Raw genomic sequence first — 27,828 nt, forward strand, 5'->3', positions numbered from 1 at the left:
TGCTTTCCCCTCCACTTCTCGACGCCCATTCCATGTCTCTTTTCCACTCGCGATTGGGCCAAGAGAGTCGAATATGTTGGCGTGCAGCTGCAAGGCATCTTCTGCTATATTGACATCGGAAGAACATGTGAGTGTGTGTCTCCGTTGTACCCTCATCACAAAGGATACATCCACCTAAGTGGGTCATCCAAGCTTTATCGGTAGTCGGTAGCTTCTCCTGAATTGCTAACCAAAGGTGAAATTATGTCTGGGGGTCTTCAATGAACCTGATAGTAGTGAAGACAATCCTACTTTTGGTCCAGGTGGGCAGAAAAGTCTGTATAGTGATTGTGTGGTGAGTCGTCCCTCTGGGAATCTCCAGTTCATCCTGTCTTCCCCTCCGTGAATCTGAGGTAATGTGTAAATGATCTCCATACATTCCAAATCAGTTATAAAAGGCCACTGCCATTGTCCCTCATCAATAACTACTTGAATGTTTTGCACAGTTTTATTAAAGCAGGTTTGTTTCCCTTTTATACAAACTTGTAGTTATTATTATGCTTAACAAATTTACCACACAAATCCTTTGGTCTAGACCAACGTTTGGGTCAAGTTTCGTCGAATTCTGAAAACGTTCAAAATATAGTTGTTTTGCACAGTTTTATTAAAGCAAGTTTTATTCCCTTTTATACAAACTTGTAGTTATTATTACGCTTAACAAACTTACCACACAAATTCTTTGGTCTAGACCGACATTTGGGTCAAGTTTCGTCGAATTCTGAGAACGTTCAAAATTTAGTTGTTTTGCACGGTTTTATTATAGCAAGTTTGTTACCCATTTATACAAACTTGTAATTATTATCACGCCTAGCAAATCTACCACACAAATTCTTGGGTCTAGACCAACGTTTGGGTCAAGTTTCGTCAAATTCATAGAATATTCAATATTTAGCTGTTTTGCATGGTTTTATAAGAGCAAGTTTGTTTCCCTTTTATTCAAACTTGTAGTTATTATTACACTTAGAAAATTTACCACTCAAATTCTTTGGTCTAGACCAACGTTTGGATCAAGTTTCGTCGAATTCTAAAAACGTTCAAAATATAGCTATTTTGCACGATTTTTATAAAGCAAATTTGTATATGGGTTATGTTTCGTCGAATTCTGAAAATATTCAAAATATAGCTGTTTTGCACGGTTATTAAAGCAAGTTTGTTTTTCCTTTTATACAAACTTGTAGTTATTATTATGCTTAGCAAATTTACCACACAAATCCTTTGGTCTAGACCAACGTTTGGGTCAAGTTTCGTCGAATTTTGAAAACGTTCAAAATATAGTTGTTTTGCACAGTTTTATTAAAGCAAGTTTTATTCCCTTTTATACAAACTTGTAGTTATTATTACGCTTAACAAACTTACCACACAAATTTTTTGGTCTAGACCGACATTTGGGTCAAGTTTCGTCGAATTCTGAGAACGTTCAAAATTTAGTTGTTTTGCACGGTTTTATTATAGCAAGTTTGTTACCCATTTATACAAACTTGTAATTATTATCACGCCTAACAAATCTACCACACAAATTCTTGGGTCTAGACCAACGTTTGGGTCAAGTTTCGTCAAATTCATAGAATATTCAATATTTAGCTGTTTTGCATGGTTTTATAAGAGCAAGTTTGTTTCCCTTTTATTCAAACTTGTAGTTATTATTACACTTAGAAAATTTACCACTCAAATTCTTTGGTCTAGACCAACGTTTGGATCAAGTTTCGTCGAATTCTAAAAACGTTCAAAATATGGCTGTTTTGCACGGTTTTATTAAAACAAGTTTGTTTTCCTTTTACACTAATTTGTAGTTATTATTACGCATACCAAATTTACCACACAAATCCTTTGGTCTAGACCAACGTTTGGGTCAAGTTTCGTCGAATTTTGAAAACGTTCAAAATATAGTTGTTTTGCACAGTTTTATTAAAACAAGTTTGTTTCCCTTTTATACAAACTTGTAGTTATTATTATGCTTAGCAAATTTACCACACAAATCCTTTGGTCTAGACCAACGTTTGGGTCAAGTTTCGTCGAATTCTGAAAGCGTTCAAAATATAGTTGTTTTGCACAGTTTTATTAAAGCAAGTTTTATTCCCTTTTATACAAACTTGTAGTTATTATTACGCTTTGCAAACTTACCACACAAATTCTTTGGTATAGACCGACATTTGGGTCAAGTTTCATCGAATTCTGAAAACGTTCAAAATATAGCTGTTTTGCACGGTTTATTAAAGCAAGTTTGTTTCCCTTTTATACAAACTTGTAATTATTATTATGCTTAGCAAATTTACCACACAAATCCTTTGGTCTAGACCAACGTTTGGATCAAGTTTCGTCGAATTCTAAAAACGTTCAAAATATAGCTGTTTTGCACGATTTTTCTAAAGCAAGTTTGTATAAGGGTTAAGTTTCGTCGAATTCTGAAAATATTCAAAATATAGCTGTTTTGCACGGTTTATTAAGGCAAGTTTGTTTTCCTTTTATACAAAATTGTAGTTATTATTACATTTAGCCTAATTTACCACATAAATTCTTTGGTCTAGACCAACGTTTGGATCAAGTTTCGTCGAATTCTAAAAACGTTCAAAATATAACTGTTCTGCACGATTTTATTAAAACAAGTTTGTTTTCCTTTTATACAAACTTGTAGTTATCATTACGCTTACCAAATATACCACACAAATCCTTTGGTCTAGACCAACGTTTGGGTCAAGTTTCGTCGAATTCTGAAAACGTTCAAAATATAGTTGTTTTGCACAGTTTTATTAATGCAAGTTTTATTCCCTTTTATACAAACATGTAGTTATTATTACGCTTAGCAAACTTACCACACAAATTCTTTGGTCTAGACCGACATTTGGGTCAAGTTTCGTCGAATTCTGAGAACGTTCAAAATTTAGTTGTTTTGCACGGTTTTATTATAGAAAGTTTGTTACCCATTTATACAAACTTGTAATTATTATCACGCTTAGCAAATCTACCACATAAATTCTTGGGTCTAGACCAACGTTTGGGTCAAGTTTCGTTAAATTCATAGAATATTCAATATTTAGCTGTTTTGCATGGTTTTATAAGAGCAAGTTTGTTTCCCTGTTGTTTAACTTGTAGTTATTTGAAAAATAATGGATAGAAAAAATTCTCTCTCTAAAAACTCTCTCTCTAGCCTAACACACACTTACACACATCCACAAACACACACAACAGCCGATTCAAATCATCCAACCGCCGGCGACGATGATGGGACTCCGACCGACGAAGAAGTAGTGGATGGCCGGCGAAAGGCATCGGATTTATATCAGTTCTCCGGCGAAAATCGCGACTCTCACATGGAAACCGAAAAGTCGCCAATGAACGAGAATGGATCGGAGAAGATGACCGGCGAGTATACATACTGGAATTGAACAGAGATGATAAGGAGAATAACCTGATTGGGAAAGCAGCAGATCTAGCCGCTTGTTCGTCAACTTCAAAAACTAGACTTTCGCGCAGACGGGGAAGAAGAAAAGACGCCCATGGAAGATGAATCGATTCCGAACAGATTAGGCATGGCTGATGATGGTACTGAGAGATCTGAGGACGGCGAAACCATGCCAACCAAAAAAGATTCAAACTTGGCTGTTAACGATGGCGAACTGATGCGCCGCCCAAAACTAGGGTTTGGCGGCGCACCCTTGATGAACACCAATGGCGGACGACGACCAGGTACGTTTAATATGGGTGAGTTCATTCGGTTAGCACGCACTGTTATAGATACTGGTGATATTGAATCGCTAAAAGCACTAGAAGATTTGCAAACAAAATGGAAGACGCGATTTGGAAAGGAGAAAGATACGAACAGACTTCCGTCACCGAAGCCGATAACAGAACCTCCTCTGGTTCGAGGGATACGCAAAGCCATCAGGAACATTCGTCTTCCGGCGACAAGGATCCAAACTCAAGAAACAACTACTGCGATCAGGGATGGAATTTCTTCGACGGGATTTCGGTTTTCCGGCGAGATTGTTGACCGGACAGACACGGAAATGAGGAACAGACATGTTATCTTGGGTTCTGGTACTGTTCCGACCAAAACAGCAGATCTCCGGCCGATGACTGAGGGTAAAAACGCAGTTCCGGCGATGCTGACTTTTGCTGACGCAGGTGCTGACGTAAGCCCTGAATACCCTACTGATGTAAGCAATGACCTTGCTGCTGATGTCATCTCTGCTGACATGGGGCATGACATCATCTCTGCAATGGAAAAAAACAGCAATATTGGGAGAAAAACTGTACATGTTCCGTTATTTATTCGGAATATTCCATTGAATACTAATTCAAAAGGAATTGTTGATGATAAAATTGCCGATGCATTTAACAATTCATCTCGAAACACGTTAAATTACATAGCCCCAACGAGACAAAACGGGGAGATTATTGTTCGACCATCTTTAGAAAATATACGAGATGGGTAAAAAAGATGGCAAACTACGGCAGTAGGATACCTTTTGGGAAAAAGACCGTATTATTATCACTTGAAGGAATTTGCCCATTCCATTTGGCCGGCGTTACGAGAAGTCACTGCAACTGATAATGGCTTCTTCTTCTTTCAATTTAAATCTGAAATTGATATGGAGGAAATTATAGAAGGAGGACCGTGGCTATTCCAGGGACAACCGATAGTTTTACAAAAATGGGAACCTGGTATGGTTATGAGAAAATTGAAGCATACACAAGTGCCAGTATGGATAAAAATGAGACACCTCCCTATGGAATTCTGGACGACGGACGGATTGAGTATTGTAGCGAGTGGTGTGGGTAAGCCTTTATACCCTGATGCAATAACGAGGGCATGCACGAGACTGGATTTCGCTCGTGTATGCGTAATGATCGATGTTAATCAGACATTACCAAATCATATTATTATAATGACGCCAGATGAGGAGGGTGGGGAAACCCCATGCAAGATTGATATTGAGTATGAATGGCTCCCCCCTAAATGTACAGGATGCCTAACACTGGGTCACTCGGTGAAGGATTGCTCGATACAAAAAACTCAGAAACATACAAAGCCGCCGGTTAAAGTGTATGTACCTAAAACCACCATCCCTCCTCCACCTCCCAAGGAGCAACAAAAGAAACATAAGTTTGTAGTTGAGGTGGATAAAGTACAAAAGAAAAATCATGGTGTTGGACAGGAAGAACGAGAAACGTCATCAAATAAAGAGAAAGGTAAGGAAGTAGTTATCTATAATCCATTTGAGGCATTGAATTTACTTGATGACGCAGATGAAATTACTAGGGGTCCTAACACATGCAACCCCTCTAGTAGTGACCCATGTTGAACATAGCAGTATGGAACGTCCGGGGGCTGAATAAAAGAGACCATCAGCTCGCAGTAAAGGAGCTAGTCTCGAAATACAGGTTACATTTTATTGGCATATTAGAAACTCGTGTTCGTATCAATAATGCTTTGAATATTCAGTCGTTTTTGCTTCCTCATTGGAAATGGTTTGTTGATTATGCATCTGTGGGTAACCGTATTTGGGTAGCGTGGGATGCAAATATTGTTGATGTCCATATACTTGATTCAGGGAATCAATTTATGCATTGTCGTGTTATTACAAGGGCTGGTAGTGAATCGATCATTATTACTGTCGTTTATGCTGCCTCTGAGATGATTGATCGTAGGAACTTATGGACTACACTGGAAACATTGGCACATGAACACGCGGACGAGCCCTGGCTGGTAGGGGGTGACTTCAATGCAGTCAGGGATCTCAGTGAGGTCTGTGGTACGTCGGGAGATATAAGGGTGGCGATGGAGGAGTTTAATACGTGCCTACAGAATACTGCGCTTTTACCATTACCGATGCAGGGTGAATGGTACACATGGCATAACCGAAGTGCTGGCCCTCGCAACTTGTGGAAGCGACTTGATCGTCTACTAACCAATGATACATGGACTATGCGGTTTCCATCAGTGTTCTATCAATGCCTCACACCACGGACATCGGATCACTCGCCGATGGTGATTAATGGGGATAATCAGCAGCGATTTGGAGGTATGTTCCGGTTTGACAACTTCCTTACTCTCTCACCAGAGTTTATTCCTACCGTGCAGAGTATATGGCAACATCAAATAATGGGAGTGCCTATTTTCTCAGTCACCCGCAAACTCAAGGCACTCAAACCTCTTCTTCGAGAACAGAGGAGAAAAAAAGGGGATATCTCCCATAATGTTGAGCTGGCAAGGGGGTTCCTGGAGCAAGCCCAGGTATTGGTAAGCTCACACAGACAAGATGAGCTATTTCTTCTGTTGGAGCACTGCAGTCGGCTTGTGTATGCAAAGGCGGCCGAATTGGAGAAGATCATGCTACAACAGAGGGCAAAGATGGAATGGATGAAGGGTGGTGATCAGTGTTCCAGAGTATTCTTTCGTAAAATTGCCCAAAGACGGACAGCTAGACGAATCTTGCAAATTAATGATGCCCAAGGAATTACAATCACGGAACCAAATGCAGTCATACATGAATTTATCTCCTACTATCAGTCCTTGCTAGGGGGAGACAGGCGTCAGAGGGTGATGGACCTTCGGTTTCTTAGGCCTTGGGCGAGGCATATCATAACAACTGAGGAGGCAGGCCACCTACTGGAACCATTCAGTGCAGAGGATATAAAAAAAGCTGTTTTCGACATCGGCGAGGATAAAGCACCTGGACCTGATGGGTATTCATCAGGATTCTATAAAAACGCCTGGCCGGTGGTGGGACATGAGGTAACGAAGGCAGTCCTGGAGTTCTTTTCTACGGGGAAGCTTCTTAAGCAGATTAATAGCACAATATTGACGGTTATCCCCAAGGTACACTCTCCCACGTCTGTCGCAGATTTTCGCCCTATCTCCTGCTGTAACGTTCTTTATAAAATCATTGCTAAACTTATTGTCCAAAAATTGAGTGTGGTTTTGGACAAGATTATCAGCCCCTGCCAAGCAGCGTTTGTCCCTGGCCGGAGCATAGGGGACAATGTTATGTTAGCACAGGAACTCTTCACTGGTTATAATCAGACCCGACTCCCACCGAGATGTGCTTTGAAAGTTGATATCCGAAAGGCGTATGACACTGTCGAGTGGGATTTCTTGCTATCGGTGCTTCAGTTATTTGGCTTCCCAGAGATATTCAGTCGATGGATTGAGGAGTGTATCAGCTCACCATCCTTTCCGGTAGGGATGAACGGAAAGCCACATGGTTAGCGGGTGCCAGAGGGCTTCGACAGGGCGACCCCTTATCGCCATATCTATTCGTCCTTGTGATGGACGTTCTACACATGGGAATTCTACAGCTGATCGAGCAGGACATGAACTTCGCATTCCACTGGAAGTGTGCCGATCTTAGACTCTTCCAACTGGGGTTCGCTGATGACTTACTCCTATTCTGCCGAGCCAATACTGAATCTGTTCGGGTCTTCAAATCCGGATTAGATAGATTTGCTGATTGGTCGGGGCTAAGACTCAATGTTGAAAAAAGCCATATCATTATATCCCGTTCAGCCCAAAATATACGAGAGGAATTGCTTTCGGTGTTAGGGTTTCAGGAAGGCCACTTACCGATGAGGTATTTGGGTCTACCATTGATCTCTTCTCGATTAACTATCGCCGACTGCCAACCATTACTGAACAAGATCGATACACGTATCAATGGTTGGGAGGGATTGGCACTGTCATATGCGGGCAGGGTACAAATCATTAAATCTGTCCTTATGGCTCTGGGTGTCTATTGGGCTTCGGCATTTATTCTGCCAAAAAGGATCATTAAAGACATTGAGAAGAGATTGCGAGTCTTCTTATGGAGAGGTACGGGAAATAGTGGATACCCTAAAGTTGCATGGAAGGAGATTTGCAAACCAAAAGAGGAGGGAGGCCTTGGCCTTAAGGATATGAGTACCCTTAATCGAGCATTGATGTGCAAAAAGCTCAGTGAAGTCATCCGATGTGATAGGACTTCTATCTGGGTCGAGTGGTTGCGACATAGCCGCCTACGAGATGATTCAATATGGACTATCCCGGAGAATAGTGGGCCATGGGGATGGAGAAAAATTTTGCGATTGAGAGGTTGGTTACGCTCAGTGGTGGAATATCGTATTGGCAATGGGAATGAATTTTTCTTATGGAAGGATCCCTGGCATCACCTTGGGCCCCTCTTCGACAGATTTCCGCGGGGACCCAACAGTCTGGGATTGCATGAGTCTACCAAGTTGTGCTCGGTTATCTATGTGGGCCATTGGCACTGGCCATTGATTACGGACATGGAATATGTGGAGATTACACACGTGCTGCCTCGAATCCATGGGGGTACAGATCGTATTATATGGAAGGGTTCGAGTGGGAAACCCACCACCCAGGAGTTCTATCGGGCTATGATACCAGCAGGACCGAAAGTAGGTTGGATTTCACTACTTTCGGGTTCTTTGAAGATCCCGCGACATTTGTTTATCCTTTGGCTAGCTATCCTGGAGAAGCTAGCAACGACAGATAAACCATGGCTCTCCCATCTTGGGTGCTGCATGCTGTGCAATGAAGACATGGTGGAGTCACATAACCACCTGTTTTTCCACTGCAAATTCAGTAGAAGATGCCTCAGTAGTATTCGGCGCATTGTACGATTCCAGTGGCCTAATAGGGATTGGGTCAGAGATGTTGAATGGGGTGCAAGAAAATGGCGTGGGAAGCACATCATCAATATGTCCTACCGATGCCTGCTAGGATCTTGTGTTTACCATATTTGGAGGGAGAGAAACCTGAGACGGTTTGAACACGAGGAGAGACCACCGAGTGTAGTGGCCAACTTAATAGTAGAAGATGTTCGGCAACGTATACTCAGTATTAAGCTACCTAGCTCTATTAGCACATGTGCCTTGTATAGACTGTGGCGTATCCCTTGGCCTGTCGAGGGAAACGCCTAATGAGGGACATTGTTGTACTATACTTCTCTCTTTATTTTAATGAAAATTACACTTACCCCAAAAAAAAAAAAAGTTTGTTTCCCTTTTATTCATACTTGTAGTTATTATTACACTTAGAAAATTTACCACTCAAATTCTTTGGTCTAGACCAACGTTTGGGTCAAGTTTCGTCGAATTCTAAAAACGTTCAAAATATAGCTATTTTGCACGATTTTTATAAAGCAAGTTTGTATATGGGTTATGTTTCGTCGAATTCTGAAAATATTCAAAATATAGCTGTTTTGCACGGTTATTAAAGCAAGTTTGTTTTCCTTTTATACAAACTTGTAGTTATTATTACGCTTAGCAAATTTACCACAGAAATTCTTTGGTCTAGACCAACGTTTGGATAAAGTTTCGTCGAATTCTGAGAACGTTCAAAATTTAGTTGTTTTGCACGATTTTATTATAGCAAGTTTGTTACCCATTTATAAAAACTTGTATTATTATCACGCTTAGCAAATCTACCACACAAATTCTTGGGTCTAGACCAACGTTTGGGTCAAGTTTCGTCGAATTCTGAAAACGTTCAAAATATAGTTGTTTTGCACAGTTTTATTAAAGCAGGTTTGTTTCCCTTTTATACAAACTTGTAGTTATTATTATGCTTAGCAAATTTACCACACAAATCCTTTGGTCTAAACTAACGTTTGAGTCAAGTTTCGTCGAATTCTGAAAACGTTCAAAATATAGTTGTTTTGCACAGTTTTATCAAATCAAGTTTTATTCCCTTTTATACAAACTTGTAGTTATTATTACGCTTAGCAAACTTACCACACAAATTCTTTGGTCTAGACCGACATTTGGGTCAAGTTTCGTCGAATTCTGAAAACGTTCAAAATATAGCTGTTTTGCACGGTTTATTAAAGCAAGATTGTTTTCCTTTTATACAAACTTGTAGTTATTATTACGCTTAGCAAATTTACCACAGAAATTCTTTGGTCTAGACCAACGTTTGGATAAAGTTTCGTCGAATTCTGAGAACGTTCAAAATTTAGTTGTTTTGCATGATTTTATTATAGCAAGTTTGTTACCCATTTATACAAACTTGTATTATTATCACGCTTAGCAAATCTACCACACAAATTCTTGGGTCTAGACCAACGTTTGGCTCAAGTTTCGTCGAATTCTGAAAACGTTCAAAATATAGTTGTTTTGCACAGTTTTAGGGTAAAGGTAAGTTTCATTAAATAAAAAGGAGTACAGTACAACAATCAAGTGGTGTCTCCTCGACAGACCAAAGGATACGCCAAAGTCTATAGAGCGCACATGTGCTAATTGAACATGATAGATTAATACTATGTATTCTCTATCTAACATCACCAACTATGCAGGTAGCTAATACACGTTCCGGCCGTTGGGTGTGTTCAAAGCATCTCAGGTTCCTCTCTCGCCAGATGTGGTATATGTATGCACTAAGTAAGGCTCGATAAGCAATATTAACGATATGCTTTCCCCTCCACTTCCTCGACGCCCATTCCACGTCTCTTTTCCACTCGCGATTGGGCCAAGAGAATCGAATATGTTGGCGTACAGCTGCAAGGCATCTTCTGCTATATTGACATCGGAAGAGCATGTGAGTGTGTGTCTCCGTTGTACCCTCATCACAAAGGATACATCCACCTAAGTGGGTCATCCAAGCTTTATCGGTAGTCGGTAGCTTCTCCTGAATTGCTAACCAAAGGATGAAATTATGTCTGGGGATCTTCAATGAACCTGATAGTAGTGAAGACCATCCTACTTTTGGTCCAGGTGGGCATAAAAGTCTGTATAGTGATTGTGTGGTGAGTCGTCCCTCTGGGAATCTCCAGTTGATCCTGTCTTCCCCTCTGTGAATCTGAGGTAATGTGTAAATGATCTCCATACATTTCTAATCAGTTATAAAAGGCCACTGCCATTGTCCCTCATCAATAACTACTTGAATGTTTTGCACAGTTTTATTAAAGCAGGTTTGTTTCCCATTTATACAAACTTGTAGTTATTATTATGCTTAGCAAATTTACCACACAAATCCTTTGGTCTAGACCAACGTTTGGGTCAAGTTTCGTCGAATTCTGAAAACGTTCAAAATATAGTTGTTTTGCACAGTTTTATTAAAACAAGTTTTATTCCCTTTTATACAAACTTGTAGTTATTATTACGCTTAGCAAACTTACCACACAAATTCTTTGGTCTAGACCGACATTTGGGTCAAGTTTCGTTGAATTCTGAAAACGTTCAAAATATAGCTGTTTTGCACGGTTTATTAAAGCAAGTTTGTTTTCCTTTTATACAAACTTGTAGTTATTATTACGCTTAGCAAATTTACCACAGAAATTCTTTGGTCTAGACCAACGTTTGGATAATGTTTCGTCGAATTCTGAGAACGTTCAAAATTTAGTTATTTTGCACGTTTTTATTATAGCAAGTTTGTTACCCATTTATACAAACATGTATTATTATCACGCTTAGCAAATCTACCACACAAATTCTTGGGTCTAGACCAACGTTTGGCTCAAGTTTCGTCGAATTCTAAAAACGTTCAAAATATAGTTGTTTTGCACAGTTTTAGGGTAAAGGTAAGTTTCATTAAATAAAAAGGAGTATAGTACAACAATCAAGTGGTGTCTCCATCGACAGACCAAGGGATACGCCAAAGTTTATAGAGCGCACATGTGCTAATTGAACATGATAGATTAATACTAAGTATTCTCTATCTAACATCATCAACTATGCAGGTAGCTAATACACGTTCCGGCCGTTGGGTGTGTTCAAAGCGTCTCAGGTTCCTCTCTCGCCAGATGTGGTATATGCATGCACTAAGTAAGGCTCGATAAGCAATATTAACGATATGCTTTCCCCTCCACTTCTCGACGCCCATTCCACGTCTCTTTTCCACTCGCTATTGGGCCAAGAGAATCGAATATGTTGGCGTACAGCTGCAAGGCATCTTCTGCTATATTGACATCGGAAGAACATGTGAGTGTGTGTTTCTGTTGTACCCTCATCACAAAGGATACATCCACCTAAGTGGGTCATCCAAGCTTTATCGGCAGTCGGTAGCTTCTCCTGAATTGCTAACCAAAGGATGAAATTATGTCTGGGGATCTTCAATGAACCTGATAGTAGTGAAGACAATCCTACTTTTGGTCCAGGTGGGCAGAAAAGTCTGTATAGTGATTGTGTGGTGAGTTGTCCCTCTGGGAATCTCCAGTTCATCCTATCTTCCCCTCCGTGAATCTGAGGTAATGTGTAAATGATCTCCATACATTCCAAATCAGTTATAAAAGGCCACTGCCATTGTCCCTCATCAATAACTACTTGAATGTTTTGCACAGTTTTATTAAAGCAGGTTTGTATCCCTTTTATACAAACTTGTAGTTATTATTATGCTTAACAAATTTACGACACAAATCCTTTGGTCTAGACCAACGTTTGGGTCAAGTTTCGTCGAATTCTGAAAACGTTCAAAATATAGTTGTTTTGCACAGTTTTATCAAAGCAAGTTTTATTCCCTTTTATACAAACTTGTAGTTATTATTACGCTTAACAAACTTACCACACAAATTCTTTGGTCTAGACCGACATTTGGGTCAAGTTTCGTCGAATTCTGAGAACGTTCAAAATTTAGTTGTTTTGCACGGTTTTATTATAGCAAGTTTGTTACCCATTTATACAAACTTGTAATTATTATCACGCCTAGCAAATCTACCACACAAATTCTTGGGTCTAGACCAACGTTTGGGTCAAGTTTTGTCAAATTCATAGAATATTCAATATTTAGCTGTTTTGCATGGTTTTATAAGAGCAAGTTTGTTTCCCTTTTATTCAAACTTGTAGTTATTATTACACTTAGAAAATTTACCACTCAAATCTTTGGTCTAGACCAACGTTTTTGGGGGTAAATGTAATTTTCATTAATTAAAAAGAATAGTACAACAATCATGTGGATTCTCCCCCGACAGGCCAAGGGATGTGCCACAGTCTATATAGTGCATATGTACTAATTGACCATGAAAGATTAATACTAAGTATCCGCTGTCTAATGTCATCTAAGATACACAAAGCTAATACATGTGCCGGCCGATGGGTCTGCTCAAATCGTCTTAGGTTTCTCTCTCGCCAGATATGGTATATGCATGCACCAAGTAATGCTCGGTATGCTACATTAACAATATGTTTTCCCCTCCACTTCCTCGATGCCCATTCCACGTCTCTTGCCCATTCGCGATTGGGCCAAGCAAATTGGATCTGTTCACGAACAGCTGTAAGGCATCTTCTATTGAATCGACATCGGAAGAACAAGTGAGTGTGTGTCTCCGCAATATCATCGTTACAAAGGATGCATCCACCCAAATGATTTAACCATGGTTTGTCTGTCGTCGGTAGCTTTTCCTGAATGGCTAACCATAGGATGAAGGTATGTCGGGGGATCTTCAAGGAACCCGAAAGTAGTGAAGTCCAACCTACTTTCGGTCCAGGTGGACAGAAAAGCCGATACAGGGCTTGTGTGGTGGGTCGTCCCTCTGGAAACCGCCATTTGATCCTATCCTCCCCTCCATGGATCTGAGGCAGAGTATAGATGATCTCCATACATTCCATATCAGAAATAAAAGGCCACTGCCATTGCCCCTCATCAATGACTGCTTGGAGCTTGGTGGAAATCCCAAGTCCAATAAGGCTTGGTGCCCGTGGTAATCTAGAGATAAGTGGGCCCAATTGGTGCCATGGATCCTTCCACAAATAAAATGTCCTCCCATCTCCAATAATAAACTCCGTCATAGGTTGGATGGAGGTGCGGAGCCGGAGCAGCTTGCGCCATCCCCATGATCCTCCCTTCTCGTCAACTGTGCAAATAGAGGTATTTCGTAGTCGCCCATGCTGCAACCAGTCAACCCATATGGATGTTCGGTCACATCTGATAACATCACATAACTTCTTTGCCATTAATGCACGATTAAGGATTCCAATATCCTTAATTCCCTGGCCTCCTTCCATAATCGGTTTGCACACATCTTTCCACGCCACCTTGGCATAACCTGATGTAGAATTGCCTTTCCACAGAAATGTTCTAAGGCGTTTCTCTATTTGTTTAATAACAGCCTTTGGTAATATAAATGCAGATGCCCAGTACAAGCTCAGTGCTGATAATACAGACTTAATGATCTGTATGCGTCCAGCATAAGATAATGAAAGTCCCTCCCATCCATTAATGCGTGCATCAATTTTCAATAAAAGTGGTTGACAGTCTGATATGGATAATCTAGAAGAGTAAAGGGAGACCCAAGTACCTCATTGGTAGTTCGCCCTCCTGGAAGCCCATAGCTTCTAAAATCTGATTCTTCCATCCTTGCGCTGAGCGGGATATAATGACATGGCTCTTTTGAACATTCAACCGAAGCCCGGACCATTCTGCAAACCTGTCCAAACCCATCTTGAGGACATTGATTGATGCCAAGTCAGCTTTACTGAAGAGCAGGAGGTCATCTGCGAATCCCAATTGGAATACTTTGGCCGGCTCACATTTCCAATGATATTTGAACTGCCCATCTTGCTCAATGAGTTGTAAAAATCCCAAATGTAGGACTTCCATTACAAGAACAAAGAGATAGGGAGAAAGAGGGTCTCCTTGTCTTAGTCCTTGAGCTCCTGTAAAGAACCCATGATGGTTTCCATTGAGCCCAATCGAGAATGAAGTCGTTGTTACACATTCTTCAATCCATCTTGTAAATGTAGGTGGGAAATCAAATAGCTGCAAGACCGCTAATAGGAAATCCCACTCCACCGTGTCATAGGCCTTCCTTATATCAACTTTTAGTGCACAACGAGGGGGGAGTCTCGCCTGGTTATAACCCGTGAATAATTCCTGTGCCAACATTATATTGTCCCCAATGCTACGTCCTGGAATGAATGCTCCCTGACATGGGCTAATTATCTTGTCCAGAACCATACTCAAACGTTGGACCATTAGCTTTGTAATAATTTTGTATAATACATTACAGCACGATATAGGTCTAAAGTCGCCAACTGTTATAGGAGTATGTACCTTTGGAATTAGAGCCAATAGTGTAGAGTTGACTTGCTTAAGCAGTTTCCCGGTACTAAAGAAGTCCAGTACAGCCGTTGTAACTTCGTGTCCCACTACTGACCAGGCTGCTTTAAAGAAACCTGAGGAGAAACCATCAGGTCCCGGGGCCTTGTCCTCTGCAATGTCAAATACTGCCTGCTTCACATCTTCTGGGCTGAACGCCAATATTAATTGGCCTGCCTCCTCAGTAGTAAGTACATGTTGTGCCCACGGTCTAAGAAAGCGAATATCCAACGGTAGTTGTCGTCTGTTACCACCTAAGAGATTTTGGTAGTAACGGACAAATTCATTGGTAATCTCTCCTGAATCCGTGTGGGTGGTCCCATTATCATCATTGATCTGCATTATCCTCCTCGCCACCCTCCTCTGAGCAATTTTACGAAAGAAAATCCGGGAGCATTGGTCGCCTCCCTTCATCCATTGCATCTTGGCTCGTTGTTGCAACATGATTTGTTCGAGCTTCACCGCTTTTGCATAAACAAGGCGACAGCAGTGTTCCAGTTGTAAAAAAGCCTAATTCTATCTATCTAGGCTCACCAAGTGTTGTGCCTCGTCAAGAAATCCTTTGGCTAGGTGACATTAAGTGTCAAATCTCCTTTTTTCCTCCTTTGTTGTCTGAAGACTGGTTTCAAGGCTTTAAGTTTACGCGTTACCGCAAACATAGGAAACCCAATGACTGTTGGATTCCAAATATTCAGCACGCTGGGGATAAATTCAGGCGAGAGAGTTAGGTAGTTGTTAAAACGAAACATACCTCTAGTTTGATGCTGCCTGTCCCCATGAATTACTAGTGGCGAATGGTCAGAAGTCCGCGGCATAAGGCTGTGATAGTACGATGAAGGAAATCTCGCAAGCCACCTATCGTTAATGAGCATCCGATCCAATCTCTTCCATAGACTCCGTGGGCTTGTCTAGACCAACGTTTGGATCAAGTTTTGTCGAATTCTAAAAACGTTCAAAATATGGCTGTTTTGCACGATTTTATTAAAACAAGTTTGTTTTCCTTTTACACTAATTTGTAGTTATTATTACGCATACCAAATTTACCACACAAATCCTTTGGTCTAGACCAACGTTTGGGTCATGTTTCGTCGAATTTTGAAAACGTTCAAAATATAGTTGTTTTGCACAGTTTTATTAAAACAAGTTTGTTTCCCTTTTATACAAACTTGTAATTATTATTATGCTTAGCAAATTTACCACACAAATCCTTTGGTCTAGACCAACGTTTGGATCAAGTTTCGTCGAATTCTAAAAACGTTCAAAATATAGCTGTTTTGCACGATTTTTCTAAAACAAGTTTGTATAAGGGTTAAGTTTCGTCGAATTCTGAAAATATTCAAAATATAGCTGTTTTGCACGGTTTATTAAGGCAAGTTTGTTTTCCTTTTATACAAACTTGTAGTTATTATTACATTTAGCAAATTTACCACAGAAATTCTTTGGTCTAGACCAATGTTTGGATCAAATTTCGTCGAATTCTAAAAACGTTCAAAATATAACTGTTCTGCACGATTTTATTAAAACAAGTTTGTTTTCCTTTTATACAAACTTGTAGTTATCATTACGCTTACCAAATTTACCACACAAATCCTTTGGTCTAGACCAACGTTTGGGTCAAGTTTCGTCGAATTCTGAAAACGTTCAAAATATAGTTGTTTTGCACAGTTTTATTAATGCAAGTTTTATTCCCTTTTATACAAACATGTAGTTATTATTACGCTTAGCAAACTTACCACACAAATTCTTTGGTCTAGACCGACATTTGGGTCAAGTTTCGTCGAATTCTGAGAACGTTCAAAATTTAGTTGTTTTGCACGGTTTTATTATAGAAAGTTTGTTACCCATTTATACAAACTTGTAATTATTATCACGCTTAGCAAATCTACCACATAAATTCTTGGGTCTAGACAAACGTTTGGGTCAAGTTTCGTCAAATTCATAGAATATTCAATATTTAGCTGTTTTGCATGGTTTTATAAGAGCAAGTTTGTTTCCCTTTTATTCATACTTGTAGTTATTATTACACTTAGAAAATTTACCACTCAAATTCTTTGGTCTAGACCAACGTTTGGGTCAAGTTTCGTCGAATTCTAAAAACGTTCAAAATATAGCTATTTTGCACGATTTTTATAAAGCAAGTTTGTATATGGGTTATGTTTCGTCGAATTCTGAAAATATTCAAAATATAGCTGTTTTGCACGGTTATTAAAGCAAGTTTGTTTTCCTTTTATAAAAACTTGTAGTTATTATTACGCTTAGCAAATTTACCACAGAAATTCTTTGGTCTAGACCAACGTTTGGATAAAGTTTCGTCGAATTCTGAGAACGTCCAAAATTTAGTTGTTTTGCACGATTTTATTATAGCAAGTTTGTTACCCATTTATAAAAACTTGTATTATTATCACGCTTAGCAAATCTACCACACAAATTCTTGGGTCTAGACCAACGTTTGGGTCAAGTTTCGTCGAATTCTGAAAACGTTCAAAATATAGTTGTTTTGCACAGTTTTATTAAAGCAGGTTTGTTTCCCTTTTATACAAACTTGTAGTTATTATTATGCTTAGCAAATTTACCAGACAAATCCTTTGGTCTAAACTAACGTTTGGGTCAAGTTTCGTCGAATTCTGAAAACGTTCAAAATATAGTTGTTTTGCACAGTTTTATTAAATCAAGTTTTATTCCGTTTTATACAAACTTGTAGTTATTATTACGCTTAGCAAACCTACCACACAAATTCTTTGGTCTAGACCGACATTTGGGTCAAGTTTCGTCGAATTCTGAAAACGTTCAAAATATAGCTGTTTTGCACGGTTTATTAAAGCAATATTGCTTTCCTTTTATACAAACTTGTAGTTATTATTACGCTTAGCAAATTTACCACAGAAATTCTTTGGTCTAGACCAACGTTTGGATAAAGTTTAGTCGAATTCTGAGAACGTTCAAAATTTAGTTGTTTTGCACGATTTTATTATAGCAAGTTTGTTACCCATTTATACAAACTTGTATTATTATCACGCTTAGCAAATCTACCACACAAATTCTTGGGTCTAGACCAACGTTTGGCTCAAGTTTCGTCGAATTCTGAAAACGTTCAAAATATAGTTGTTTTGCACAGTTTTAGGGTAAAGGTAAGATTCATTAAATAAAAAGGAGTATAGTACAACAATCAAGTGGTGTCTCCCTCGACAGACCAAGGGATACGCCAAAGTCTATAGAGCGCACATGTGCTAATTGAACATGATAGATTAATACTAAGTATTCTCTATCTAACATCATCAACTATGCAGGTAGCTAATACACGTTCCGGCCGTTGGGTGTGTTCAAAGCGACTCAGGTTCCTCTCTCGCCAGATGTGGTATATGCATGCACTAAGTAAGGCTCGATAAGCAATATTAACGATATGCTTTCCCCTCCACTTCTCGACGCCCATTCCATGTCTCTTTTCCACTCGCGATTGGGCCAAGAGAGTCGAATATGTTGGCGTGCAGCTGCAAGGCATCTTCTGCTATATTGACATCGGAAGAACATGTGAGTGTGTGTCTCCGTTGTACCCTCATCACAAAGGATACATCCACCTAAGTGGGTCATCCAAGCTTTATCGGTAGTCGGTAGCTTCTCCTGAATTGCTAACCAAAGGTGAAATTATGTCTGGGGGTCTTCAATGAACCTGATAGTAGTGAAGACAATCCTACTTTTGGTCCAGGTGGGCAGAAAAGTCTGTATAGTGATTGTGTGGTGAGTCGTCCCTCTGGGAATCTCCAGTTCATCCTGTCTTCCCCTCCGTGAATCTGAGGTAATGTGTAAATGATCTCCATACATTCCAAATCAGTTATAAAAGGCCACTGCCATTGTCCCTCATCAATAACTACTTGAATGTTTTGCACAGTTTTATTAAAGCAGGTTTGTTTCCCTTTTATACAAACTTGTAGTTATTATTATGCTTAACAAATTTACCACACAAATCCTTTGGTCTAGACCAACGTTTGGGTCAAGTTTCGTCGAATTCTGAAAACGTTCAAAATATAGTTGTTTTGCACAGTTTTATTAAAGCAAGTTTTATTCCCTTTTATACAAACTTGTAGTTATTATTACGCTTAACAAACTTACCACACAAATTCTTTGGTCTAGACCGACATTTGGGTCAAGTTTCGTCGAATTCTGAGAACGTTCAAAATTTAGTTGTTTTGCACGGTTTTATTATAGCAAGTTTGTTACCCATTTATACAAACTTGTAATTATTATCACGCCTAGCAAATCTACCACACAAATTCTTGGGTCTAGACCAACGTTTGGGTCAAGTTTCGTCAAATTCATAGAATATTCAATATTTAGCTGTTTTGCATGGTTTTATAAGAGCAAGTTTGTTTCCCTTTTATTCAAACTTGTAGTTATTATTACACTTAGAAAATTTACCACTCAAATTCTTTGGTCTAGACCAACGTTTGGATCAAGTTTCGTCGAATTCTAAAAACGTTCAAAATATAGCTATTTTGCACGATTTTTATAAAGCAAATTTGTATATGGGTTATGTTTCGTCGAATTCTGAAAATATTCAAAATATAGCTGTTTTGCACGGTTATTAAAGCAAGTTTGTTTTCCTTTTATACAAACTTGTAGTTATTATTATGCTTAGCAAATTTACCACACAAATCCTTTGGTCTAGACCAACGTTTGGGTCAAGTTTCGTCGAATTTTGAAAACGTTCAAAATATAGTTGTTTTGCACAGTTTTATTAAAGCAAGTTTTATTCCCTTTTATACAAACTTGTAGTTATTATTACGCTTAACAAACTTACCACACAAATTCTTTGGTCTAGATCGACATTTGGGTCAAGTTTCGTCGAATTCTGAGAACGTTCAAAATTTAGTTGTTTTGCATGGTTTTATTATAGCAAGTTTGTTACCCATTTATACAAACTTGTAATTATTATCACGCCTAACAAATCTACCACACAAATTCTTGGGTCTAGACCAACGTTTGGGTCAAGTTTCGTCAAATTCATAGAATATTCAATATTTAGCTGTTTTGCATGGTTTTATAAGAGCAAGTTTGTTTCCCTTTTATTCAAACTTGTAGTTATTATTACACTTAGAAAATTTACCACTCAAATTCTTTGGTCTAGACCAACGTTTGGATCAAGTTTCGTCGAATTCTAAAAACGTTCAAAATATGGCTGTTTTGCACGGTTTTATTAAAACAAGTTTGTTTTCCTTTTACACTAATTTGTAGTTATTATTACGCATACCAAATTTACCACACAAATCCTTTGGTCTAGACCAACGTTTGGGTCAAGTTTCGTCGAATTTTGAAAACGTTCAAAATATAGTTGTTTTGCACAGTTTTATTAAAACAAGTTTGTTTCCCTTTTATACAAACTTGTAGTTATTATTATGCTTAGCAAATTTACCACACAAATCCTTTGGTCTAGACCAACGTTTGGGTCAAGTTTCGTCGAATTCTGAAAACGTTCAAAATATAGTTGTTTTGCACAGTTTTATTAAAGCAAGTTTTATTCCCTTTTATACAAACTTGTAGTTATTATTACGCTTTGCAAACTTACCACACAAATTCTTTGGTATAGACCGACATTTGGGTCAAGTTTCATCGAATTCTGAAAACGTTCAAAATATAGCTGTTTTGCACGGTTTATTAAAGCAAGTTTGTTTCCCTTTTATACAAACTTGTAATTATTATTATGCTTAGCAAATTTACCACACAAATCCTTTGGTCTAGACCAACGTTTGGGTCAAGTTTCGTCGAATTCTGAAAACGTTCAAAATATAGTTGTTTTGCACAGTTTTATTAATGCAAGTTTTATTCCCTTTTATACAAACATGTAGTTATTATTACGCTTAGCAAACTTACCACACAAATTCTTTGGTCTAGACCGACATTTGGGTCAAGTTTCGTCGAATTCTGAGAACGTTCAAAATTTAGTTGTTTTGCACGGTTTTATTATAGAAAGTTTGTTACCCATTTATACAAACTTGTAATTATTATCACGCTTAGCAAATCTACCACATAAATTCTTGGGTCTAGACCAACGTTTGGGTCAAGTTTCGTTAAATTCATAGAATATTCAATATTTAGCTGTTTTGCATGGTTTTATAAGAGCAAGTTTGTTTCCCTGTTGTTTAACTTGTAGTTATTTGAAAAATAATGGATAGAAAAAATTCTCTCTCTAAAAACTCTCTCTCTAGCCTAACACACACTTACACACATCCACAAACACACACAACAGCCGATTCAAATCATCCAACCGCCGGCGACGATGATGGGACTCCGACCGACGAAGAAGTAGTGGATGGCCGGCGAAAGGCATCGGATTTATATCAGTTCTCCGGCGAAAATCGCGACTCTCACATGGAAACCGAAAAGTCGCCAATGAACGAGAATGGATCGGAGAAGATGACCGGCGAGTATACATACTGGAATTGAACAGAGATGATAAGGAGAATAACCTGATTGGGAAAGCAGCAGATCTAGCCGCTTGTTCGTCAACTTCAAAAACTAGACTTTCGCGCAGACGGGGAAGAAGAAAAGACGCCCATGGAAGATGAATCGATTCCGAACAGATTAGGCATGGCTGATGATGGTACTGAGAGATCTGAGGACGGCGAAACCATGCCAACCAAAAAAGATTCAAACTTGGCTGTTAACGATGGCGAACTGATGCGCCGCCCAAAACTAGGGTTTGGCGGCGCACCCTTGATGAACACCAATGGCGGACGACGACCAGGTACGTTTAATATGGGTGAGTTCATTCGGTTAGCACGCACTGTTATAGATACTGGTGATATTGAATCGCTAAAAGCACTAGAAGATTTGCAAACAAAATGGAAGACGCGATTTGGAAAGGAGAAAGATACGAACAGACTTCCGTCACCGAAGCCGATAACAGAACCTCCTCTGGTTCGAGGGATACGCAAAGCCATCAGGAACATTCGTCTTCCGGCGACAAGGATCCAAACTCAAGAAACAACTACTGCGATCAGGGATGGAATTTCTTCGACGGGATTTCGGTTTTCCGGCGAGATTGTTGACCGGACAGACACGGAAATGAGGAACAGACATGTTATCTTGGGTTCTGGTACTGTTCCGACCAAAACAGCAGATCTCCGGCCGATGACTGAGGGTAAAAACGCAGTTCCGGCGATGCTGACTTTTGCTGACGCAGGTGCTGACGTAAGCCCTGAATACCCTACTGATGTAAGCAATGACCTTGCTGCTGATGTCATCTCTGCTGACATGGGGCATGACATCATCTCTGCAATGGAAAAAAACAGCAATATTGGGAGAAAAACTGTACATGTTCCGTTATTTATTCGGAATATTCCATTGAATACTAATTCAAAAGGAATTGTTGATGATAAAATTGCCGATGCATTTAACAATTCATCTCGAAACACGTTAAATTACATAGCCCCAACGAGACAAAACGGGGAGATTATTGTTCGACCATCTTTAGAAAATATACGAGATGGGTAAAAAAGATGGCAAACTACGGCAGTAGGATACCTTTTGGGAAAAAGACCGTATTATTATCACTTGAAGGAATTTGCCCATTCCATTTGGCCGGCGTTACGAGAAGTCACTGCAACTGATAATGGCTTCTTCTTCTTTCAATTTAAATCTGAAATTGATATGGAGGAAATTATAGAAGGAGGACCGTGGCTATTCCAGGGACAACCGATAGTTTTACAAAAATGGGAACCTGGTATGGTTATGAGAAAATTGAAGCATACACAAGTGCCAGTATGGATAAAAATGAGACACCTCCCTATGGAATTCTGGACGACGGACGGATTGAGTATTGTAGCGAGTGGTGTGGGTAAGCCTTTATACCCTGATGCAATAACGAGGGCATGCACGAGACTGGATTTCGCTCGTGTATGCGTAATGATCGATGTTAATCAGACATTACCAAATCATATTATTATAATGACGCCAGATGAGGAGGGTGGGGAAACCCCATGCAAGATTGATATTGAGTATGAATGGCTCCCCCCTAAATGTACAGGATGCCTAACACTGGGTCACTCGGTGAAGGATTGCTCGATACAAAAAACTCAGAAACATACAAAGCCGCCGGTTAAAGTGTATGTACCTAAAACCACCATCCCTCCTCCACCTCCCAAGGAGCAACAAAAGAAACATAAGTTTGTAGTTGAGGTGGATAAAGTACAAAAGAAAAATCATGGTGTTGGACAGGAAGAACGAGAAACGTCATCAAATAAAGAGAAAGGTAAGGAAGTAGTTATCTATAATCCATTTGAGGCATTGAATTTACTTGATGACGCAGATGAAATTACTAGGGGTCCTAACACATGCAACCCCTCTAGTAGTGACCCATGTTGAACATAGCAGTATGGAACGTCCGGGGGCTGAATAAAAGAGACCATCAGCTCGCAGTAAAGGAGCTAGTCTCGAAATACAGGTTACATTTTATTGGCATATTAGAAACTCGTGTTCGTATCAATAATGCTTTGAATATTCAGTCGTTTTTGCTTCCTCATTGGAAATGGTTTGTTGATTATGCATCTGTGGGTAACCGTATTTGGGTAGCGTGGGATGCAAATATTGTTGATGTCCATATACTTGATTCAGGGAATCAATTTATGCATTGTCGTGTTATTACAAGGGCTGGTAGTGAATCGATCATTATTACTGTCGTTTATGGTGCCTCTGAGATGATTGATCGTAGGAACTTATGGACTACACTGGAAACATTGGCACATGAACACGCGGACGAGCCCTGGCTGGTAGGGGGTGACTTCAATGCAGTCAGGGATCTCAGTGAGGTCTGTGGTACGTCGGGAGATATAAGGGTGGCGATGGAGGAGTTTAATACGTGCCTACAGAATACTGCGCTTTTACCATTACCGATGCAGGGTGAATGGTACACATGGCATAACCGAAGTGCTGGCCCTCGCAACTTGTGGAAGCGACTTGATCGTCTACTAACCAATGATACATGGACTATGCGGTTTCCATCAGTGTTCTATCAATGCCTCACACCACGGACATCGGATCACTCGCCGATGGTGATTAATGGGGATAATCAGCAGCGATTTGGAGGTATGTTCCGGTTTGACAACTTCCTTACTCTCTCACCAGAGTTTATTCCTACCGTGCAGAGTATATGGCAACATCAAATAATGGGAGTGCCTATTTTCTCAGTCACCCGCAAACTCAAGGCACTCAAACCTCTTCTTCGAGAACAGAGGAGAAAAAAAGGGGATATCTCCCATAATGTTGAGCTGGCAAGGGGGTTCCTGGAGCAAGCCCAGGTATTGGTAAGCTCACACAGACAAGATGAGCTATTTCTTCTGTTGGAGCACTGCAGTCGGCTTGTGTATGCAAAGGCGGCCGAATTGGAGAAGATCATGCTACAACAGAGGGCAAAGATGGAATGGATGAAGGGTGGTGATCAGTGTTCCAGAGTATTCTTTCGTAAAATTGCCCAAAGACGGACAGCTAGACGAATCTTGCAAATTAATGATGCCCAAGGAATTACAATCACGGAACCAAATGCAGTCATACATGAATTTATCTCCTACTATCAGTCCTTGCTAGGGGGAGACAGGCGTCAGAGGGTGATGGACCTTCGGTTTCTTAGGCCTTGGGCGAGGCATATCATAACAACTGAGGAGGCAGGCCACCTACTGGAACCATTCAGTGCAGAGGATATAAAAAAAGCTGTTTTCGACATCGGCGAGGATAAAGCACCTGGACCTGATGGGTATTCATCAGGATTCTATAAAAACGCCTGGCCGGTGGTGGGACATGAGGTAACGAAGGCAGTCCTGGAGTTCTTTTCTACGGGGAAGCTTCTTAAGCAGATTAATAGCACAATATTGACGGTTATCCCCAAGGTACACTCTCCCACGTCTGTCGCAGATTTTCGCCCTATCTCCTGCTGTAACGTTCTTTATAAAATCATTGCTAAACTTATTGTCCAAAAATTGAGTGTGGTTTTGGACAAGATTATCAGCCCCTGCCAAGCAGCGTTTGTCCCTGGCCGGAGCATAGGGGACAATGTTATGTTAGCACAGGAACTCTTCACTGGTTATAATCAGACCCGACTCCCACCGAGATGTGCTTTGAAAGTTGATATCCGAAAGGCGTATGACACTGTCGAGTGGGATTTCTTGCTATCGGTGCTTCAGTTATTTGGCTTCCCAGAGATATTCAGTCGATGGATTGAGGAGTGTATCAGCTCACCATCCTTTCCGGTAGGGATGAACGGAAAGCCACATGGTTAGCGGGTGCCAGAGGGCTTCGACAGGGCGACCCCTTATCGCCATATCTATTCGTCCTTGTGATGGAGGTTCTACACATGGGAATTCTACAGCTGATCGAGAAGGACATGAACTTCGCATTCCACTGGAAGTGTGCCGATCTTAGACTCTTCCAACTGGGGTTCGCTGATGACTTACTCCTATTCTGCCGAGCCAATACTGAATCTGTTCGGGTCTTCAAATCCGGATTGGATAGATTTGCTGATTGGTCTGGGCTAAGACTCAATGTTGAAAAAAGCCATATCATTATATCCCGTTCAGCCCAAAATATACGAGAGGAATTGCTTTCGGTGTTAGGGTTTCAGGAAGGCCACTTACCGATGAGGTATTTGGGTCTACCATTGATCTCTTCTCGATTAACTATCGCCGACTGCCAACCATTACTGAACAAGATCGATACACGTATCAATGCTTGGGAGGGATTGGCACTGTCATATGCGGGCAGGGTACAAATCATTAAATCTGTCCTTATGGCTCTGGGTGTCTATTGGGCTTCGGCATTTATTCTGCCAAAAAGGATCATTAAAGACATTGAGAAGAGATTGCGAGTCTTCTTATGGAGAGGTACGGGAAATAGTGGATACCCTAAAGTTGCATGGAAGGAGATTTGCAAACCAAAAGAGGAGGGAGGCCTTGGCCTTAAGGATATGAGTACCCTTAATCGAGCATTGATGTGCAAAAAGCTCAGTGAAGTCATCCGATGTGATAGGACTTCTATCTGGGTCGAGTGGTTGCGACATAGCCGCCTACGAGATGATTCAATATGGACTATCCCGGAGAATAGTGGGCCATGGGGATGGAGAAAAATTTTGCGATTGAGAGGTTGGTTACGCTCAGTGGTGGAATATCGTATTGGCAATGGGAATGAATTTTTCTTATGGAAGGATCCCTGGCATCACCTTGGGCCCCTCTTCGACAGATTTCCGCGGGGACCCAACAGTCTGGGATTGCATGAGTCTACCAAGTTGTGCTCGGTTATCTATGTGGGCCATTGGCACTGGCCATTGATTACGGACATGGAATATGTGGAGATTACACACGTGCTGCCTCGAATCCATGGGGGTACAGATCGTATTATATGGAAGGGTTCGAGTGGGAAACCCACCACCCAGGAGTTCTATCGGGCTATGATACCAGCAGGACCGAAAGTAGGTTGGATTTCACTACTTTCGGGTTCTTTGAAGATCCCGCGACATTTGTTTATCCTTTGGCTAGCTATCCTGGAGAAGCTAGCAACGACAGATAAACCATGGCTCTCCCATCTTGGGTGCTGCATGCTGTGCAATGAAGACATGGTGGAGTCACATAACCACCTGTTTTTCCACTGCAAATTCAGTAGAAGATGCCTCAGTAGTATTCGGCGCATTGTACGATTCCAGTGGCCTAATAGGGATTGGGTCAGAGATGTTGAATGGGGTGCAAGAAAATGGCGTGGGAAGCACATCATCAATATGTCCTACCGATGCCTGCTAGGATCTTGTGTTTACCATATTTGGAGGGAGAGAAACCGGAGACGGTTTGAACACGAGGAGAGACCACCGAGTGTAGTGGCCAACTTAATAGTAGAAGATGTTCGGCAACGTATACTCAGTATTAAGCTACCTAGCTCTATTAGCACATGTGCCTTGTATAGACTGTGGCGTATCCCTTGGCCTGTCGAGGGAAACGCCTAATGAGGGACATTGTTGTACTATACTTCTCTCTTTATTTTAATGAAAATTACACTTACCCCAAAAAAAAAAAAAGTTTGTTTCCCTTTTATTCATACTTGTAGTTATTATTACACTTAGAAAATTTACCACTCAAATTCTTTGGTCTAGACCAACGTTTGGGTCAAGTTTCGTCGAATTCTAAAAACGTTCAAAATATAGCTATTTTGCACGATTTTTATAAAGCAAGTTTGTATATGGGTTATGTTTCGTCGAATTCTGAAAATATTCAAAATATAGCTGTTTTGCACGGTTATTAAAGCAAGTTTGTTTTCCTTTTATACAAACTTGTAGTTATTATTACGCTTAGCAAATTTACCACAGAAATTCTTTGGTCTAGACCAACGTTTGGATAAAGTTTCGTCGAATTCTGAGAACGTTCAAAATTTAGTTGTTTTGCACGATTTTATTATAGCAAGTTTGTTACCCATTTATAAAAACTTGTATTATTATCACGCTTAGCAAATCTACCACACAAATTCTTGGGTCTAGACCAACGTTTGGGTCAAGTTTCGTCGAATTCTGAAAACGTTCAAAATATAGTTGTTTTGCACAGTTTTATTAAAGCAGGTTTGTTTCCCTTTTATACAAACTTGTAGTTATTATTATGCTTAGCAAATTTACCACACAAATCCTTTGGTCTAAACTAACGTTTGAGTCAAGTTTCGTCGAATTCTGAAAACGTTCAAAATATAGTTGTTTTGCACAGTTTTATCAAATCAAGTTTTATTCCCTTTTATACAAACTTGTA

General features: G+C 40.1%; 2 protein-coding genes across 2 annotated transcripts; both read left to right on the forward strand.

Moving 5' to 3' along the window:
* The first annotated feature begins 4,925 nt into the window (after positions 1-4,925).
* LOC105178976 (uncharacterized) lies at positions 4,926-7,249 on the forward strand. The gene is made up of 2 exons (XM_088880315.1): positions 4,926-5,229; positions 5,592-7,249. The coding sequence occupies exons 1-2, from the start codon at positions 4,926-4,928 to the stop codon at positions 7,247-7,249; spliced, it is 1,962 nt and encodes a 653-aa protein (XP_088736441.1).
* A 15,759-nt stretch (positions 7,250-23,008) lies between these two features.
* LOC148788061 (uncharacterized) lies at positions 23,009-25,332 on the forward strand. Its single transcript, XM_088880316.1, has 2 exons — positions 23,009-23,312; positions 23,675-25,332. Exons 1-2 carry the CDS (start codon positions 23,009-23,011, stop codon positions 25,330-25,332), a joined length of 1,962 nt encoding a protein of 653 aa, XP_088736442.1.
* Positions 25,333-27,828: the final 2,496 nt, after the last annotated feature.

Source organism: Sesamum indicum, linkage group LG5 (genome assembly GCF_026168435.1).
Source record: "Sesamum indicum cultivar Baizhima isolate 11 linkage group LG5, ASM2616843v1, whole genome shotgun sequence".
NCBI classification, from domain to species: Eukaryota; Viridiplantae; Streptophyta; class Magnoliopsida; order Lamiales; family Pedaliaceae; genus Sesamum; species Sesamum indicum.